This window comes from Callospermophilus lateralis, chromosome 16, assembly GCF_048772815.1.
Source record: "Callospermophilus lateralis isolate mCalLat2 chromosome 16, mCalLat2.hap1, whole genome shotgun sequence".
In the NCBI taxonomy this organism is placed as follows: Eukaryota; Metazoa; Chordata; class Mammalia; order Rodentia; family Sciuridae; genus Callospermophilus; species Callospermophilus lateralis.
The window spans coordinates 19271043-19285058 of NC_135320.1; the positions used below are offsets into that span (position 1 = coordinate 19271043).

Below are 14016 nucleotides of genomic sequence, written 5' to 3' on the forward strand. Positions count from 1 at the left end.
GAGCTGCTAATCTTTATGTACCTAGCTATTCTTCTCCCTCCCATCTTCCCTCTATCATTTTCTCTCTCTCCTGCCCTCAATTTATTAAACTTTAAGAAAGAGTAAAGAACCAAATAGCATTTTGACCCATAAACCTGCTGGTGAAAGTTGAAAATAATAAGGTTAAGTGTGCTTGAATTGAAGCACAGTATTATTTACTTGAACATAAGTCTTTGCAACTCCAAATTTCTAATCTTTAAAATAAATGAGTTGAAAGTACAGAAAGGCTAGAAATTATTTTTCACCAGAACCTTGAAAGTAACTTTCTTTCCCAAATTTATTTCTAGACAGTAAAAAGGTATGAGTTTTCTCATCATATTTTGATAAGTAGATTGAGTATTAAGAGAAACACTTGTTTTGTTTATCATCTAATTCTCCCAACTTGACCAACCCTAGCAGATTTTTTGCTGTTGTTTCATCTCTGCTTGGATTTTCTCAACCCAGCCTGATCTTTCCTCCTTCCCTTTCTCTTTGCCTCTTACCACAGTCTTACTCCCACCTTACCTCAGAAATTTCGGCTTACCAATTTTACATTCTTTAAATAAATTACCTGTTACAATGAACAGGAAAAATATTGCTCTTAAGTTTATTTTAGATGTACTGGTCAAAATCATTTTGCCCTTATAAAAAATTAGACTGACATAAAGATATTGAAATAGGATATAAAACACTTATTCCTAATAATTGCCTCTGTGCTGTGTTCACCTTATCCTTGATGTTTCTTACTATTGTCCTGATAAACTGATTTCTGGTGATCTGACCACCAGATCTAGTTAATAGATCTCTGAGAGGTCAAATGGAAAAATATACTGGGCCAAACCAAAACCTTATCTATATAAGAACTTGGGGTAAAATATTGCTAATATGAAGTGAAAGAGGCCAGTGCAGGCATTTTGTAAGAAAACTAAGTATTCCTAATACGTGGCTGTTTTTAAATTTCTAGTTTCACGTATGAACAATGGGGTGTAATTTTTTATTTTTAATCACTATTAGACCTTCTGTGTTTGGCTTTTATTTCCATCTATTTCTATTGATAAAAACACAACCAGTCTCTTTTTATGCCCTGCTGGTAGTAGGGTTGGGGGGCTGAGGGTGACATCATTAACATCTTGGTGGAGCAACTCTTTTTTATTTTTATTTTTTAAGAAGTTACCATAGAATAACCTGTTGGTTCTTCCCTATTTCTGTATCTGACTTTTTCTAACAGGAAGTTAAAATAATTCTAAATTTATACTCATTGGTAATGCATAGTAAATCTTACCTTCTACCAGCTGCTGGTTTAGTAGGTAAAATACTAGTGAGATCAGATTCTTTCAGCCCTCAACCAAACCAGACTAAATAAACATCTCTCTTTACAAAATATATAATTATAGTTTTGCTGATCATTGTAACAGAAAATGCATGTCTCCTGTGTTTGTAACTCATCCTTAGAATCAATGTATCCCTTTACCACTCAGTTATTTCTGTTTTTTTTTTTTTGTTTCTTTTTTTTTTTTAATTACCTAGGCTCTCCCTTGTGTTCCCCTTATCCTTAATATTTCTTATTGTTGACCTGTTAAACTGATTACTAGTGATCTGATCACCAGATCTAGTTCATAGATCTCAGAGAGATCAAATAGAAAACTATGCTGGGCCAAAAAATAACACAAAAAGAATAACAGGTGGAGGAGGTGGTCCAAATTGGGAGAACAATAAAAGGGATCAATTAGAGAAAGACAGACTTGTTGATAAAGACTCCTCATTAGAGTAGGGGTCATGGCCTGGATTATAGCCATCTTACTATCTGTTCTTAGTATCATGTAGCAGGCACTCAGAAAATATTGTTAAACAATTAAGAGAGGAAGATGAAAATGATAAGGTAAACAAGGCAGAGGTTTTCAGGAAAGGATTTATTCTTTGAACACCTTTGTAAATAAACAAACCTGTGATTTAGGAAGATTTTCTGTTCCTGAGTTCTTTAGCTTATAGTATCGCCAAGGTCAAGTCCTTTACAGTAGCATAAAAATATGATCTTACCCATAAGATTAGAAGGGTCTGAAACAACAAGCATTTCTGCTATGGAATATTGCATTAGTACCTACCTGGGAAGTAACGGTGAACATTTGAGATCCCTCATTATTTGAAAGATTTAAATAAAAAGCCAGGGTCTTCCTTTTATTTGATAAAGAATTGTGAATGAAAGAATTTATTTGAAATCATATTATATACATGTGATCTTCTTTTGTTTGTCTTTTTAGGTGGCATCCTTAGCTGGGCCTGGAGGACAAGTAGAAATAGAACAGAACTTTCTTAATAATAAACTAAAGACAATCACTGCTTATTTTGGTGACTTAATCCGAAGACCAGAGTCTAAAACCTAAACTGTGAAGCAGGACAAGGATAAAGATCATGTAATAATAAGAACATTTTTCATATGAAACACACAAAATGTCTTCCTGTATTCGCTGATATTTTATACCCACAGTCTTAAATCACCATGTGATATGGAAACTTTCTGAGTTTAACAAATATTAATGAAGTTTTGAGACATTTGGATGATATTAACTATGTACTGTCTATTGTACAGAAAGTTAGTAACCATCTGATATGAAAAGAGTATAGGCTTGCCCCTGTGCTGAATTTCATTATGTGGCTGTGTAAATATGGGTTTTTTTTAATATATTGGTTTAATATCTTTGTGTGTGTGTATGTATGTATGTATATAGATGTGTATAAAAAATAATTGCTGTATTTTTTAACAGAAATGCAAAGAAAACAATGAACAAGTTATATTCTATATTCTGTTTAGCTGCTACTGAAATAATGTTATACGTTTAAAGTCTCCCACCCCCTTTTCGGTCCTTTATTAACTCTCTAAAGATAATCACAGCAAACAGTGTATATAGTTTCTTTGGGAGAATAGAAAGGAATTAGAGTGTACCCTAATGTGCTCTTGTCTCCATTGATACACTGTTCAGTAACCTTCCTTGTTTTTACTTAATGTACCTTTTTTTAAAAAGCAGAAACCTTATCAGTTTATCTTGAAGACCTTTCCTTGTCAGTACATACAGATAGATCTACCTTATTCTTTTTAATGGCTGTTTTGTATTCCATCTTATGAATATGCCATAATTAATTAAACCAATTCCCTATTGATGGACACTTGGACTCTTCAGGTTTTTGCACTTACCAACTGTTTTGCACTGTCCTTAAGTAAATAGGTTAACTTCTAGAAGTTGGATATCCAGGGGTTTGTGCATTTTAATTTTGATAGATACAAATTGTCTTGATAAAGTTGAACCAACTTTCAGACTTTAGACTTTCTTCTAGAATTTTTTTCTTTTCTTCATCTTTAATTTGCTTTTATAACATCATTTTAGCTTATAAAGTTAGTATTTTTAAGATTTCCATTGCAAAATCAGTGTGAAATATGTTTTGTAATACAGAAATATATGTTCTTTTTCTATTAAAATGGCAGTGAAAGGAGAAGGAATGTGTTGCTTAATTATTCATTTAGCAGGGTGTTCAGTCATTTTTATAAGTAGGTAAGAAGTGATGTACAGCTTCTAACCTTTGAGGGTTAGAGCTGGGATAATGTCAGCATGTGAAGCATCAAGGAAAACATGATTTTGAATAAGATAGGATTAGAGAAAATGAAATAACTTGGAGGAATTTTCAATAAGCACTGAAAAACTAGACAAAAAAACTTGCTGAGGGTATAGCTTAGCAATAGAGCTAAGTGTTTTTTAATCATGCCAACATTAGTCATCAACAGTTCTGTATATGACCCCTAGACCTAGAAGAGTGACAAGATGGGTAAAAGTAGATTTTCAAAATTACCAATTTTTTTAGTTTTTTTGTCACAGTATTTCATTCATATACTTCTTTCTGCTGTGCATATTCTTACTTGTATTTAATATTAACATTAAAACTAATTTGCATTCCTGAATACATATGACCATGTATGAGTAGAAAAAGAAGCCTAACCAAGACATAAAGTATTCCTGGCTAATTTACACACATTTGTTGATCATTAGTCCTCAAAAGAACTTTGAAATGTTTTAGTCTATTGTGTGACTCCTGCTCAAATAAAATCTTACCAAGAAGCCAAATATGTAAAATGGACTTTTTTTTTTTTTAATGGAACTGTTTACATTTAAAAAGAAGCCAATGGCCCCTATTCTGGTCCACCTTGGTCTTTTTGTTTTTATTATTAAACTGCAAAATTTTTTTCAAGAATTTTTTTTACAAAAGTAAATACATAACTTTAACAATTTAAGATACAAAGTGAATGATTCAAAAAATGAAATTCGCAATTTTTCTCCCCTCTCTAATCTGTCACTTTTCCATTCCCCTTCCCAAAAGTAACCACTGCTAACATTCCTGTATGTACCCTTTAAGACATTTCCCTAACAATAAAAACTTGTATAAACACCATAGAGTGGGATGGGATTATATTATTTTGAAATTTTGTTTTTGATGTTGGGTTGGAACTCAAGTTCTAGTGCGTGGTTATCATGTGCTCTGCCACTACACTCCTAGCCCCTAAAATTTAATGTCTTGCAAATTTTTCTATATCAACACATGTACATCTGCACTATCAATTTTAACAGACATATTGAACAAATCAGAATTGCTTTAAATATGACCAAATAATGAGCATTTAAATTAACGACTTTTGCAATTGCAGATAGTACTATTGGGTATCTAAGTAAAATAGTTTTAATTTGGTGTATCATGTCAAGTTGCCCTCCATTGCCACCAACTATGCATAAAAAGGGCCAGTTTTCCTTACACCCTCAAAAGAATTTTACATTTTGATTTATTACCAATCTGATTAATAAACAATAATTTTAATTTGTCCTGATTGCTAGAGTGGTATGAGCAAATTTTCATATAATTATTAGCCAGTGCATGCATTGGGCATCTTGTTTTTGCCAAAAGAAGAACTAATTGCTACTAATCTTTTTCCACTAATTTGAAATCTGACCTGTGTGTGTGTGTGTGTGTGTGTGTGTGTGTGTGTGTGTGCATGTGCACATGCAGGCATGGTTCTTCTGAAATTTATACCATTGATCCATTTGTCCATTCCTGTGTTACATGTTTTTGGTTACTATAGCTTCATTGTATGTGTTGACAGTTGCAAATTCCACCATTATTAATCTGGTGCTTCCTAAGCATTTACTTTTTTAGATGAGTTTATTAATCCTTCAGAATTTTCTTTGTAACAGCAATGGGGATTGAACCCAGGGCTTTGCACATGTTAGGCAGTATTCTATCACTGAGCTACATCCCTAGCCCTCTTTGGAATTTTTAATTTTCAGTTTAGGAAAAGTGATAGCTATTAAATTTTTTATTCAAGGACTTGTTTATGGTCTTCTGTTATTCTGATCTTTTATGTATTTCAGTAAAGCTAGTCACTCTGTTGTATAAATCTTGCATTATTTTTTGCCAAGTTTATTGCTTGATACTTCACATTTTTTTGACCAATTTTGAAAGGGATTTTTATTGATTTTTACATATTCTAATAGGTGTGTTGTCTGTATGCAAATACTTTGGTTTTCTTTGTTTTGGGGGGTGGTTTGGTTTGGTTTGGTTTGGGGTACCAGGGATTGAATCCAAAGGTGCTTAACCTCTGAGCCACATTCCTAGACTTTGTTTGTTTGCTTGCTTGCTTGCTTGCTTGCTTATTATTTGTTTATTTGAGACAGGGTCTCACTAGGTTGCTTACAGCCTTACTAAATTGCTGAGGCTGGCTTAGAATCTGCAATCCTCCTGCCTCAGCCTCCTGAACCATTGAGATTACAGACATGCGCCACGCATGAATTATGTAATACTTTTGAATTTTTTTGTTATATCTAATCATCATACTGAACCCTTTTTGATAATTATTCTTACGTTTTTCAGTTGATTCTTTTTTATTTTCTAAATATGTAGTAAGTAATCTACGTGTGAGTTTTTCTCTTAGCCAATATTTATGCCTTTTTATTTTTATTTTTCTACAGCAATAGACTGCCTGTAGTGTTGTAAAAATGGCACTTTGTTCTTGTTTTTTATTTTGTGATAGAAGTTAGAAAATTTTTCACATAACTTGCATTAAAATTAAGATTAAATTTAAGATTATTATTGGCCAGACTTTTTGGTTCTTATTTAAATGTAAAGCCTAAATTACTTTAAATTTTTTTAATTATTCGGTCATACCCTGCAATTTTTTTCTTTTTTCTCTCTTTTTTGAACTGAGCTTTACTACTGAGCTATATCCCCAGCTAAGTTTTCCAGACTGATTTCAAATTTGCATTCCTCAGCCTCTGGAGTCACTGACAGGTGTGTACCACCACATCCAGCTCCATACCTGAAATTCTACCATTAAATTCTACTATATCATAATGTATTCTTTTAGTTCACTACTGGATTTCATTTGTGAAGTCTACTCTGTTTGGTTTGTTTGTGTTTGTTTTTTGTACACTTTGCCTGGTTTGGATATCAGAATTATACTACTCTGGCAGAATGTTTTAGAAAAATCTTTCACTTTTTTTCTGTGTACTAAGTAACATTGGCAGTATCTGTTTACTGGAGCCTTGTTGGTACAACCCCAAGAAAATGGTCTGGTATGTTTTTGCGTGAGATGCTTTGATTTTTTTATGATATTTTCATTTAAATTTTTTAATGCCTTCATAAGTTTTTTTAATAATTTATAGTTCTGGGAAGTATACATTCAATATTATTTGGGCTTATTAATATAAAATTAGCAGATTACCTCATGGTATTTGCTTTTTTTTTTTCATTTTGAAATAATTTATGACAAAAAAAATTGGAAAAAATACCACAAGACTATTTGTATGCATTTAATTCATGTTTTCAAATGATAATATTTATCTCAAAACTATTCAGAAATAGACCCATAGTTATCTGCTATCACCATAATGTTGCTATATTTATGATAGTACGTACTGCTATTTAATTTGGGGTGTAAGGGTGCTAGGTATTGAATCTAGGGTCTTGTGCAAGCCAAGTACATGCTCTACCACAGAGCTACATCCCAACCCCTTAATTTTTTTTTTTAACTCAGCTAAATATTTTTTTAATTAAAATTGATTTGTAAAGGAATTTCAAATATTACCATAAAAATTATGCCTTTAATATTTTATACTAAAAGAAAAGTGTATTGGGCTGGGGGTGTAGCTCAGTGAAAGAGCACTTGCCTAGCATGTGTAAGGCTCTGAGTTCAATTCTCAGCACCACATATAATAAATAAAATAAATAAAGGTCCATTGACAACTAAAAAATATTTTTTTAAAAAAAGTGTACACTCATTACCTAAAAGAATGCTACATTCTACACTTTAGGAAATGAGTGGGTGGGAGCTAGGAAATATAACATGGTAAGCTGTGTACACTTGACCAGTATAAGTTATCACAGGAGAAGACACAAGTGGAGGAGGAATTTCCCAAAACAGATTGGGATAAGAGTTTCCAAGAAAGGAAAGAGCATTTAATAAGACACAATGGCAAAAGAAACCCAAGGATATTTAGGTATCAATTAATGTCGAATTCATGGAGAAACTGCTAACATTGCAGCTAAAGAGGAAGCACAGGCTCCTATTCCAAACTGAGGAATACTGGCTATAGCCCGATTATAGTAGGAGTTTTTCAGGCTTTGGAATTTGGGAAAACCCAAGGGCTGTGTGTGTGTGTGTGTGTGTGTGTGTGTGTGTGTGTGTGTGTCTCTCTCATATACACACACACACACCAAAAAATAAAATAAAATAAAACTTTTAAATGAATAGAATAAAAACCTAGGATATTGAGTTTTTTTAATAGACTTTGGCAGAACCCATTGTATAGTTCACTTTTGAGAGTAGGATACAAAAAAACCATAGCTCTCACTTGTGTACTGTTATGCTCTTTTAGATTGCTCACCTTGGGGGAGGCCAACTTTCACATAGATCCTCTTGGTGACCCACTGAGGCCTGCAAACAACTATAGGCATGAGCTTTGAAATGGATCCTTCACAAGTCAAGCCTAGATGAGACTCAGCCCCAGCAAACAGCTTAACTGCAAACTCACAAGGGACAGTTGAGTAGACAGGCAGGTAAGCTGACTCACAGAAACAGAGGTAATATGTAAATATTGTTTTAAACCAGTAAGATTGGAATAATTGGTACACAGCAGCAGAGAAGCAATACTATACAATAACCAAACCAAGGAGTCTGCTAGGTTCACCTGGTTGACCAAAACAGAATCTGAGTTTGGACTTATCATCTGTGTCTGACTGATCAAGAATATCTAATTTCTAGATAATTGGTGAATCATTGTTTCTTTACTCTTATTTACACTTATATCTTTTGGGGGGTGGGGGGTACTGGAGATTGAACTCAGGGGCACTCAACCACTGAGCTACATCCTCAGCCTTATTTTGTATTTTCTTCAGAGACGGGGTCTCACTGATTTGCTAAGTGCCTCACATTGCCAATGCTGGCTTTGATCCTTCTGTCTCAGCCTCCTGAGCCACTGGATTATAGGCACACACCATGGCGCCCAGTTTACACTGAGATCTTAATTTGGGCCACCCTTATCTCTGGCATCAATTTCCTTTTTTTGGTACCAGGGATTGAACTCAGGGATGCTTAACCACTGAGCCACATCTCAAGCCCTGTTTTATATTTTATTTAGAGACAGGGTCTCCCTGAGTTGCTTAGGAGCTTGCTAAGTCACTAGGGCTCCTTTGAACTCTGATCATCTGCCTCAGCCTCCCAAGCCGCTGGGATTACAGGCGGATGCCACTGCCCCCAGCTTCTGGCAACCATTTCTACCATGGCCACCTAATTGTTCTTGGGCTGTTTGCTGTCAAACTGTCTTCCAACTTTGCAGCCAGAGCAAGAATATTAAAACTCTTTTAACTGGGGGTCTGTCTCCGTGGTAGAGCATATGATTAGCACGCAAGGTTCAAGCCCCAGTACCAAAAAATAAGTGAGCTCTTTAATGACTACTCTGTCCATCTCTTTGCCCAAGTGAAAATGCTCAGTATTACTCCTGAATCCACCTTCAGATTGCTCTCATGGTAGGTAGCAAGGCCTCCTCCTGTGCTAATCTACTGCCATCAGTTCCCCATCAGTTGTGCACAGACTGCATCCCCTCAGCTGGAACGCACTGCCATGAGCTGCCCTACACTGCTTGACTCTCAAGGCTTAGCTCCATCTCAATTCTTCAGTAGACCTTCCTTATCATGTACCTGTCCTATCTTCAAACTTCTGTGGGGTCGTCCCTTCCCTGAGATACTGGGGCTCCCTGTATTACCCACCAGAACACCTCCCACACTGTCCTATGACAGTTTATGGACTGCTGCTTCACCCTAAAGCACTGAGCAGAAAATCAGCTAAAATATAAAAATCCTGAATTAATCACAGCCTTTCATAGTTTAACTAGGAATGTTATCGTTGTCCTTTTTTTTTTCCTGAAAATACACCAAAATAGCAAAATTTTTTCTTCTTACAGATTGCTCCAATACATGGCAAGTACTGTAGCATCATTAAATTTTTCAGTTTAGAGAAATTGAGGTTAGCCCACAGTCACATAACCAATGAGTTCCAAAGTCAAGAACAGTCCACACAATTATTTAGTCTTTGCCTTCTGCCCTGAACTCTTAGGAACACCTTCTCTCGCTCCTCATGTTCGTCTATCCATTGATTTCTCCTTTCTGCTTATGAGAAAGCCAACACCACACAGCATTACAAACACCATATGCCATGGTGCACACCTGTAATCCCAGTGACTCAGGAGGCTTAGGCAGGAGGATGGCAAGTTTGAGGCCAACCTGGGTAACTTAGCAAAACGGTCTAAAAAAATAAAAAGGCTCAGATGTAGCTTAGTGATAAAGTGCCACTGGGTTCAATCCCCTGTGCCAAAACAAAACAGTACTTATGCCTCAGATATATGCTTGATTGGAAGTCCTAATATTTTTGCCATATTTAGAAAATTCATATCACAGAACTCAATTTACTTTTCCTATCGGTGAAAAAAAATGATTTTGAAAAAGAGTTTTTCATATCCCTGTGTGTTTGATATTTAAGAGACAGTTTGAGCTTGCTTTCTAGTGTTCTATCAGATTTTTCAGTGCTCATGCCTGAAAAGAGAATTTTAAAGATCAAACTGTACTACTTTTGAAATTATTATAAAATTTACATTAAACTCATTGGTTTATTGATTTGTTTATTGGTACTGGGAATGGAACCCAGGAGCACTTAACTACTGGATTACATCCCCAGTGCTCCTTAGTTTTTATTTCGAGATGGGGCCTTGCTAAATTGTAGAAGCTGGCCTCAAACTTGTAGTCCTTCTCCCTTAGACTCCCAAGTTTTCATTTATGTTTAAAGTAATTTTTTAGTTTTTGAATTTGTAGAAGCCTGCCTTGTGAAAAGTGTTAAAAGCTGCTTCTCTGTCATTTTTTCTAGAGGAAAGTGAGCTACCCCCATTGAAGAACTGAACTATAAATCATGAGAACACTATGTAATTGAGACTATTTCATCACATGGGAAAACACAAAACGCGTAAAGCAGTCTATAAACATCCAGAATTCTCTTGTGGCAGCAACTATATGTTGTAGCCATTAATATCTGTGTAGTGCTTTCACAATTCCCCATCTATCTTCACATAGCTGTCTCACAGAGATCCAAGGAAGCTGTGATCACTAGGTCTTACACACGAACAGGCACTGAAAGTTATCAGGCCCAATTGCAAGAACACAATTGGAGACCTACATACAGCATACCTTTCAGTGAGTGTTTCCAGTGGGTGCTGTGTGGCACACGTTAAAGCACAGGGCCAAAGGGCCAGCTCTGAGAGTAGATCTGTTATCAAAAGCTAGAGCAACGGGCTGGGGATGTGGCTCAAGCGGTAGCGCGCTCGCCTGGCATGCGTGCAGCCCCAAGTTCGATCCTCAACACCACATACAAACAAAGATGCTGTATCCGCCAAAAACTAAAAAAATAAATATTAAAAATTCTCTCTCTCTCTCTCTCTCTCTCTCTCTCTCTCTCTCTCTCTCTCTCTCTCTCTCAAAAAAAAAAAAAAAAAAAAGCTAGAGCAACAGGCTAGGGGTATACTCAGTAGTAGAGCACATGCTCAGCATGTGTAAGGTGTAGCTTCCATCCCCAACACCACAAAAAAGGAAACTAGAGCCACAACTTCAGTTCACATCTTTTTTAAAAAACATTTTTTCAATATTCTTTAAGTTGTAGATGGACACAATATGTTTATTTTGTTTGTTTATGTTTATGTGGTGCTAGGGGTCGAACCCAATGCCTCACGCATGCTAGGCAAGTGCTCTACCACTGAGCCACAATACCGGCTTTTTTTTTTTTTTTTTTTTTTTTGTACTAGGGATTGAAGCCCGGGACACTTAACCACTGAGCCACATCCCTGGGCCTCTTTTTATATTCAGACAGGGTCTCTTGCTAGTTGCATAGAGTCCCACTAAGTTGCTGAGGCTGGCTTTGAACTTGCAATCTTCCTGCCTCAGCCTCCCAAGCTGCTGGAATTGCAGGCGTGCACCACCACACTCAGCAGTTTACATCTTTTATTTATTGATTGATTTGTGGGCATGTGTGTATATGATGCTGGGATCAAACTCATAGCCTTGCACATGCTAGCAAATTGCTTGACCACCAAGCTACACCTCCAGCCCAGTTTGGGTCTCATCCAACATTAAGTTTCTGAATCAGATTTTGTATTGTAGGCAAAGGGAAGACTCATATCAGCATTTGAATTAATGTGCCCAAAATCAGTGACTTATAGGTCATATTTGGGGACATTTTCATTTAAACTGATTTGTCATTTCCTAAATTACCCTATGAAGTACAATGTACATAATTTTTTGTTAATAATCCACACACACCTATAAACCCAGCAATTTGGGAGGCTGAGGCAGGAGTACCATAAATTCAAGTCCAATAATTTAGCAAGACCCTCAGCAACTTAGTGAGACCCTGTCTCAAAATGAAAAATAAAAAGGACTGAAGATGTAGCTCAGTGGTAAAGCACCCCTGTATTAAATACTCAATACCAAAAAAGTAAATAAATAATCTGCACACTATCATAAAGGACATAATTAGGTGGTTGGCAACTTGCCTCTTTCCTAAAGGATCCTGTGTTTCCCTACCATAGGATTTGGATGGGTGGACCCTGACTTCTGTTCTAATGATGAGCCCTAAGTAGCCAGAATAGATCAGTGTAATTCCATCTGCATGTCACCATGATTGGATGGGAAGTCGATACACAACCCAAGTCACCTTGGTCAGCAGGAAGGCTGGTGAGAAGCAGCCATCTTGCCACCATGCATAAGCCACAACCACAGATCTCTAGTCCAATCGTGCCTACAGCACACTGTTGATAAACTCTACTATTAGTAATAAAGGCCCTTTATTTATTGTTGAAGTCAACTGGGTTCAATTTTTTTATTGCAAATGAAGGCCCCTTAACCAACTTCCTGTACCTAAGACTGTGCCTGTCAACAGTGGGAGACTGAAAACAACTATCAGGGATGACTGTAATTCCATAATTTTATGTGGGAGAAAGTCCCAAAATATATAGATTAAAAACAAAACTTCATTGGAAATGGAGGGGACCACAGAGAGGAAAGGGGTTTCTACCTTTTTCACTTTACTACTCATTTTTTTTTTTAAGGATTATTTATGTCTTACTGAGTGTGATGGTGCACACCTATAATCCCAGCTACTTGGGAAGTTGAAGCAGGAGGATCACAAATTCAAAGCCAGCCTCAGCAACTGAGAACTGTCTCAAAAATAAGAAGGGTTGGGGATGTAGCTCAGTGGTCAGAGTGTCCCTGAGTTACATCTTCAGTACCACCAAAAAAAAGGATGATTTATGTCTTAATGACTTCCCATTGTTCCTGTCTTGTAATGTTTATCCCTTTCCTCTTCTACTGCTTTTCTGTCCCAAAGTCTATGCACTCTCCCCCACAGATTTGAGGAGTCTTTTTTCCCCACAGGAAAAGCAAAGGAAAATGGTCTATTTAAAAGTGAAGAAGATACACAGAAGAAAGAGAAGAAAAAAGAAAAGAACGTTGAGGGCAGATGTCACAGGAATCAAAGGAAGACCCATAAAGGAAAGGGACAAAGTTTGGGAGGTAGGGTCAGGGGAGTGCTGGGGAGTGATATTAGCCAAATCATATCATTGTAGTGTGTGCATGTATGAATATGTAACAGCAAACCCCATTGTTAGGTACACCTAATGCACCAATAAATAATGTGCAGAAAACACTCAAAAAAGAAATTAAAGAGGTGGGGAGAGAAGAAAAGGGACAAAGGAAAAAATGGAGTAGAGAATGAGGATAACTTGTAACTCATATTCATAGTTCTTGTTTTATATACACACACAAAATACTGAATGATTCCACTTATAGGAATTATTTTGAATACTCAAATTCATAGGGACGGAGGTCTTGCCAAGGAGTAGGAGAAATTGGGAACGGAGAATCACTGTTGAACTAGTACAGCATTCATGTTGGGCATGACAAAAAAGTTCTGGAAATGGATGGTGGTGATGTTGGCACGATCTTATGAATGTTCTTATTGCCAATGAATTAGGTATTTAAAAATAGTAAATTTTATCTGTATTTTACCACATAGAAATGACACACACATATCTGTATATGTGTATATACACATTTATGTGTGTACAGGGTGTATCTGGTCCCCCACTTAGGATGATACTACTTATAATTTCTCAACTTTACTGTGATATGAAAGCAATGCACATTCCATAGAAACGTCACATTGTGAGCTTTGATCTTGCCCAGTGCTAGCTGTGTGACCTCTTTCACAATGCTGGGCAGAGACAGCAATTCACAGCTACGAGGAGGCCCCACAGTCATGAAGTAAATAATCAACACTCTACACTGCATCACGTTGCTAAGCTCGGATGTCCTATAGGTTAGGTGTGTTCCATGCACATTTATTGGGATATAATCCCATGGTAACTA

The 14016-nt window shown here is 36.3% G+C and overlaps 1 protein-coding gene across 4 annotated transcripts in view; it reads left to right on the forward strand.

Moving 5' to 3' along the window:
• Positions 1–11108, forward strand: part of Tgs1 (trimethylguanosine synthase 1) — a 50702-nt gene extending 39594 nt beyond the window's left edge. For 2 of the 4 annotated variants that reach the window (XM_076835664.1, XM_076835666.1), the window contains one exon: positions 2277–4139. In XM_076835664.1, coding sequence (XP_076691779.1) covers positions 2277–2399 — 123 coding nt within the window. In that variant the 3' untranslated portion in view covers positions 2400–4139. Of the gene's footprint in view, positions 1–2276; positions 4140–7928; positions 8128–11094 lie in introns of those variants that run through there. The other 2 variants (XR_013088906.1, XM_076835665.1) reach the window with 2 other exon arrangements.
• The last annotated feature ends 2908 nt before the right edge of the window (positions 11109–14016 follow it).